The sequence below is a fragment of the Triticum dicoccoides genome, chromosome 5A, assembly GCF_002162155.2.
Source record: "Triticum dicoccoides isolate Atlit2015 ecotype Zavitan chromosome 5A, WEW_v2.0, whole genome shotgun sequence".
NCBI classification, from domain to species: domain Eukaryota; kingdom Viridiplantae; phylum Streptophyta; class Magnoliopsida; order Poales; family Poaceae; genus Triticum; species Triticum dicoccoides.
The window spans coordinates 329709244-329715873 of NC_041388.1; the positions used below are offsets into that span (position 1 = coordinate 329709244).

Below are 6630 nucleotides of genomic sequence, written 5' to 3' on the forward strand. Positions count from 1 at the left end.
GATTAGGTCTGCCGTCCCACAGCTGGTCGAAGAAACTATCATCTATACCATCCGCAATCTCTGTATTTGAACAAATGAAGGTGGAAACCTCAAATCCGCTTTCGTCTTCCAACTAAAACTGAGGTTTGAATTTTTCCTCCCTTCATCTATTTCTGCAAGCAAAGCTCTCTCTCCTCTTGCTGCTGTCGAACATGTGGCGCGGTGTCGAGGAATTCCTCACATCACAATAATGGTTACTCAACACCCTCATTTGGTGGCTCGGTTTGAATCAACACCTCTCTTGGGATTGGCTTGAAGATGAATCCGCGCGAATCCTACAGGTCAAGCCTCATACTCGCGGGGGAAGCAGGCGGAGAGCTAGAGACCTTGTTCAACCATCTGGGAGTACCCGAAATAGCCTCCATCGGCGCCTTTGACCTCTGGATGTGGAGACCGCATTCGCCGATGCCCAATTCAGGATCAGGTCTGGCGTGAGCGTTTGCCCCAGAGCGTACAGGCGCCCCGGTCCTCTTTGTTCGTCCTCGACATCGCCCCAAGGGCCAGAGCAAGCCTGGCCTCATGTGCCATTTGCGGTGCTATCTCCGCATCCCTTGCCGCCCGAACCGCGACAAGGTGTAGCCACTCCGCATCCGCCATGAGACCCACTATCTCCTGGTCGGAGACCTCCCCACCCCCGCCATGCGGTGCCATCCGTAGATCTCACCGGCGACCTGGGAACCACCGATCTATCCCCGGATCTGCTCGGCGCAACCCTCAAAGCAAGCTCCAATCCCGCCCTTGGCCATGGCGAGAAGGCCAGTGGGAGGGTGAAGCACACGCTCCGTTTCGACGCGGACAGCGGCGGGCAGGGTAGAGGAGGAGCGATCCATGCTTTTCTTCATCAGTAACGCTTGCTGTTCTAGTGTGCTGATTCTTTGTAGTTTTAGCATGACGGCTTGCAACTGTCTATTATAACAAAGTTTGTCCATGTTTGATGAGGGATGGACGATAACTACGACACACCTTTGATTCGCTTTAGTGGTTCTAGTCGTCACTAGATGATCTACATGCATGAATTTATCTTTTATTGTTTTTTGTCTTTTTTACTGGCATGATGCTTGATGAATGAATCAAATATTTGTAAAGCAAACTCTGGATTCGTTGCTATCAACTGTCGATTCTATCTCGATCCAAAAATAAATAGAAATAGAGCTTGAAGTCGCCATTTCTAGTGGTCCTGGACGCCACCTGTAGCAGCACACACTGTGCATCCATCCCATGCCGGTCTCCACCTGCATCATTCCCAAAAGCATCACCGCCACGTCTTTGACCACAACAGCTCTGACGCAGGTACGTGGCGGCCCGTCCCCATCCCCGCCATGCCTCGCCGCTTGCATTCGCACACGGCACATCTCCCCGCCGCTGGCCCTCCACCCCACCCCACCCCACGGCACCCAATACAACCTGAATCACCCCGAAACCGCCGCCACCGTTTCCCCGGTTTGTTTGAGTCCCAACGCGCGCGGGGCCCCGACGGCGACGCCCACTGTTCCGCGGCGCCCCCACCTGGCCACCTCCCGTCCGCATACGTGCCCCTCCTGCCCCCCTGACGTGTCCCCGACGACCAGAGACCCAGCGAGCGGCAAAAAAATCTCGCCCTCGGGTGGCACGTAACATTAGGCGGCCGATTGCGCGCGAACAAGGAGCGGGACGTGTCACGTCTCCCCCGGGCTCCGGTCGCCGGAGAAATTTAAAAACCTCGTCGTTGCGAGGTCAAACGGGGACACGAGTCGCCCCCTCTGCGCTCCGGGGGGGCACGGCGCGTCTACGAGGTCGCCCCGGGCCGGGAGCCAATGGGGTGGCGGCACGGCGCGCGCAACCACCACCCGCAACCCCCGCTTTCTCTTTTCTTTTCGAATTCGCGTCCGCGTCGGCATCAGCATCAGACCCGACGGAACCTTTGCCCTGCCCCCCGAGTTGGACCGGCGATGGAAAGAATTCCGGGGATCCGCCTAAACGGGACACGTCGCAGTGGTTTACACTCCCGGGCCACGATCCCGTGCCCGGTCGCCATCGCGCACCTGTGCCCGCATTATTCTATCCGGACGTCCGCTCGTTCGGCGCGATTAGGTTGCGGGGTTAGATCGGACTTTCAACACAACCACACTAGCTTAGATTTGATTAGGCTAGATTAGTTGATTAGCGAGGGTGTTATCGTGGCCGCGCGTCACGTGTCCCGGCTGGGGAGAGGGTGAGCCGTTGATGGGGCGGGGGCACGTGTCGTGGTGCGCGCCGCGTGCCATGCGCAACTCGTGGACGGCCCGGATGTTGCGTGGGGCGGTGGATGCCACCAGGTGTCGCCTCCGCCTGAGAGATGGCGACGCGCCATGGATGTGCCACGCCACCTGCGGCCAAGCTTTATAAGGGGGCCGCCCGCCACGGACTCCTCTCCTCCATTCCATTCCATTCCCCTCCCCTTCATCTTCTTGTAGCCACCGAGCGACCGAGCAGCGGCGATTTGCATTTCATCTCAGAATTCAGGCGGTGTTCTTGTCTAGGGGAAGAAGAAGAGGGGTTTCTTGGCGTTGATGTCGATGGCGCAGGTGTGCTGTGACTCGGCCTCGTCGGCGGTGGTGGTCGGGGCGGAGGCAGAGGCCAGGGCCAGGGCGCGCGCCGGGAGGCGCCGCAGAGCCGGGGACGCGGCGGCCAGGTGGAAGGTCACCGCGGAGGCGCCGCAGGGCGCCGAGGAGGCCGCGGCCACCAGGAAGCGCCGCGCGGCCGGGGGCGAGGGGGTGGCCGCGAAACGCCACGGGTTCACGTCGGTCGCCGGACGCAGGAGGGAGATGGAGGACGCCGTCTCCATACGGGAGGCCTTCACCGCCCCGGCCGAGGAGGGGAAGCCCCGGCGCGACTTCTACGGGGTCTTCGACGGGCACGGCTGCTCGCACGTGGCGGACGCGTGCCGGGAGCGGATGCACGAGCTCGTCGCCGAGGAGCTCGCCGGCGCGGCACAGCCCGAGTCCTGGACCGGCGCAATGGAGCGCAGCTTCGCGAGGATGGACGCCGAGGTGACCGCCAGCGGGGGCGGCGACAGCGCCAGCTGCCGCTGCGAGGCCAACAAGTGCGACCACGTGGGGTCCACGGCCGTGGTGGCCGTCGTGGGGGAGCGGCGCGTCCTGGTGGCCAACTGCGGCGACTCCCGCGCCGTGCTCTGCCGCGACGGCGCGCCGGTCGTCCTCTCCTCCGACCACAAGCCCGACAGGCCGGACGAGCTGGAGAGGATCGAGGCGGCCGGCGGCCGCGTCATATTCTGGGAGGGCGCGAGGGTGCTGGGCGTTCTGGCCATGTCGCGCGCCATCGGCGACGGCTACCTGAAGCCGTACGTGACGGCGGTCCCGGAGGTGACGGTGACCGACAGGGCGGCCGGCGACGAGTGCCTGATCCTAGCCAGCGACGGGCTGTGGGACGTGGTCACCAACGAGACAGCCTGCGAGGTGGCGCGAGCCTGCCTCCGGAGGGGCAGAGACAGGTGGTGCGCCGAGGCGGCGGCCATGCTCACCAAGCTGGCGCTGACGAAGAACAGCTCGGACAACATCTCCGTTGTCGTCGTCGATCTCCGGCCAAGGAATCATTTGTAGGAGCGCGACTGGCTGCCGTGATCTTCCATTGCAACAATCGTAGTATAGTAGTAACAGTAGGGTCAATCCAAAACTAGCTCTATAGTGATTCTACTGATTGTTTCTCTTCTTCAAAATTCATTATTTTTTCTTTTTGCAATATTTCTCCCTGGATCAAGTTCAGTGGAGTACATAGATTATGGTGGGGTTGAGGAAAGAAATAACAATTGGTGTAACCAAGTTCGATCCTGAAATTGAAACTGAAGTTCAGTTCATCAGAAGGAAGTCAGTTTTTGTTCAAATTCTGAAGGCTGGATTCAGATCTGCAGCTTCCGTTCGCATCAGTAATCCTGTTTAGATGGAGGATGATACAAGGCCTTAGTAGGGCTCATATAATAATCTCCCCTAAGCAAAAACTGACTAGGCCTTGTACAATGAGCCCTACTAAGCACCTTGCAGCTTCCGTTCGCATCAGTAGTTCATCATCAGTAGGGCTCATATAGTCTTCTGATGTGCTCAAATCTAAGTATTACACTAGGTACTGATTGTTAGATCGGTGAAGCACAAACCATATCGAATATCTTGTGCCACCGGAGGACCCAAAAAATGGGGGATCTGGGCGCCATATAAAATACATAAAATGAAGTCAAATCAAAAGATAGTACTACTACAGAAAAGAGATGAAATCAAAGGGAACAGATCCGGGACAGCTCTCGGCGCTTGCGTGAAGACGAAGAAAAAGATCAGAGGCTCCCAAGGAAAAGACTTGACACGAGATATTTCTTCCTTGTGGGATTGATTCATCCGGAAGCACGACACCTGCCCAGCCCAGCTGTGTGAAACATACGGACGGCCGGAGACACCAGCAGATCTGCGGTCCAGGCCATTCCGTCCAGCTGGGGTGGGGTTCTCATTCTTTCTTCCCGGCAACGCACGCACGCACGCAGGCGCACCTCGACAAATTCCCTCCTTCCTCTTTAAAACAAGGGTTTGTCACTCCGTGATTGGATTGGAGTGACGCGTCGGAGGGCATTGAAAAATCGTCCACTCCAGCCATGATTTGCGTCCGGCGAAGGACGGATCTTTTCTGCTTTATCACGACTGACGATAATGGCGACAGCGGGGCAAAGATGCAAGGAACCTCCACGCCCCACCTCTGTCGTCTCACCGGGGCGGGGTGTTTGGTTTGGTGGGATATGTTCGTCCTCGTCGTCCAGGTGTTCGTCCCAGGCTCCCCCTCTGCTGTTCCTCCCGTCGTTCGGTGGCGCTGCGGACGGAAGGTTCGACACGCACACGCATCGCCTGATTGAGCGGCGTGGCGGTGTTGATGGTGGGTGGCCGCTGGCGGGCGCGATCAGCCAACATATCGGATCTGCTCGTGGATGGTGAAGAGAAAACTCTACTTTCGAGCTGGCTTCTGTTTGTGCTTTTTTAAGTTCTCGCTGATTCCGGGGCGACCAAAACTTTTGTGTCAGCAGTGTCAAAAGGTGTCACTCCTTGATATGGCAAAATATGAGTGAGTGAGAAAATGGGGCGTTGAAACGACAAGAAAATAAAATAAATTAAGAAAAATGAACGTCCATTCGAATAGTACAAGGAATTGCAAAAAAATTATGTCTGATCCCAGGTTCGAACTGGGGACCTTTAGTGTGTGAGACTAACGTGATAACCAACTACACCAACCAGACATCTTGTTATCTAGGGCAAACCATGTTTAGTTATACAATACCAGCGTGTACTGGTCACATAACCCGAAAATGCATAGGTAGTCGTGGCTTCCCTTTTCCTAAATACCGCACCAATAAAAAATACGTGGATATGTGTGCCTTCTTTTCAATTTTCTGTTTTACAATGGCAAAATGTTCTGCTGGAAACAGACTAACAGATGATCCAGGATGAATGGAAGAATGATGACTTCCACTTAATTGGCGGCCATATTCTCAAAGGTGTGCGAAGGAAGGTTTATCCATTGTATCGGGTGTATCCTCTTATGATGTAATCTCCGACTTTTTGATTGCACCTATGCAGTCTGATATTGTCCGCCTATTTGATGAATAAAATGCCTTGCAGGGTGGTTCTCAAAAAAGCAGAATTTTGGATTGATCCTATAAGGGTAGTTCTAGTGCTCTGCTTTGGACTATATCTTAATCCTGAAACCTAAGCAAACATCTGATGTGGCACCTGATTTAGTGTGGAAAGAGAAAGTAATTATATCTCAGTTAAGATATACTCATAGTGCCAAAACCAGCATTTTGTCCATCGCGAAACACGTTAAATGAAATTTTTTAGATACAACAAAAACGGCTTCTCCCAGTGCACAGATAGATGAGATACTAGGTTCATGAAAGGGCTTGGCAACTAAACTCCCAATGCATAGGTAATTAGTTTTTTCTAGCTAACCTTCCTTCATTTAATTGTTTAGCAACTAAAATCCCATGCATATGCATTTTTGCATAGGTTCGCATGCTTGGCACTATTTCTTCCTGGGTCACCAAAATTTTCTCTCCCACTCTTAATTGCTTTGATATGTCAGGATTTCCTCACATGACATTTTTAGCACATGTACATCATGGAGCATTAGGAAGGGCCATTGGTGAATTTATGTCTGAGTACATACTTAATGCATACTCCCTCCATTTCATAATGTAGTGCTTCCCCTATCCTCGTGCTTCAACTTTGACCGTAAATTTAACTACCAAGACCGATTGCAGCGGGAGCAAAAATTATATCGGTGAATTCGTATTCGAAAGAAGTTTTCAATATAATTTTTTCTCCCGCCGCAGTTGGTCTCGTTGGTTAAATTTATGGTCAAAATTGGACCTCGGAAAGCGCGGGCGCACTATATTTTGGAATGGAGGGAGTATGATATAAACGTATAATGCATTCAAGGTCTAATTCCCCTAGGTTTACCTAGGGTTCTCAGGTTCCTCTTGCGACGCCGTCGCCCGAGTGCATCTACCCTTCGATTTCCCAATTCCCTCACGTTGAAACTTTCCCAACAAAGTTCACCCGTGATACCATGAGAGTAGGCTAC

The 6630-nt window shown here is 54.1% G+C and overlaps 1 protein-coding gene and 1 non-coding gene across 2 annotated transcripts; one reads left to right on the top strand and one right to left on the bottom strand.

The window, feature by feature from the left end:
- The first annotated feature begins 2418 nt into the window (after nucleotides 1–2418).
- On the top strand, nucleotides 2419–3881 carry LOC119301302 (probable protein phosphatase 2C 68). The gene has a single exon (XM_037578253.1). It carries the CDS (start codon nucleotides 2568–2570, stop codon nucleotides 3615–3617), a length of 1050 nt encoding a protein of 349 aa, XP_037434150.1. The 5' UTR covers nucleotides 2419–2567; the 3' UTR covers nucleotides 3618–3881.
- A 1329-nt stretch (nucleotides 3882–5210) lies between these two features.
- On the bottom strand, nucleotides 5211–5284 carry TRNAV-CAC. The gene has a single exon. It is a non-coding gene; the product is annotated as a tRNA-Val (tRNA).
- Nucleotides 5285–6630: the final 1346 nt, after the last annotated feature.

Excerpts from the sequence above, each read along its gene's own strand:
- LOC119301302 (XM_037578253.1), top strand. The coding sequence starts at position 2,568 with ATGTCGATGGCGCAGGTGTGCTGTGACTCGGCCTCGTCGGCGGTGGTG.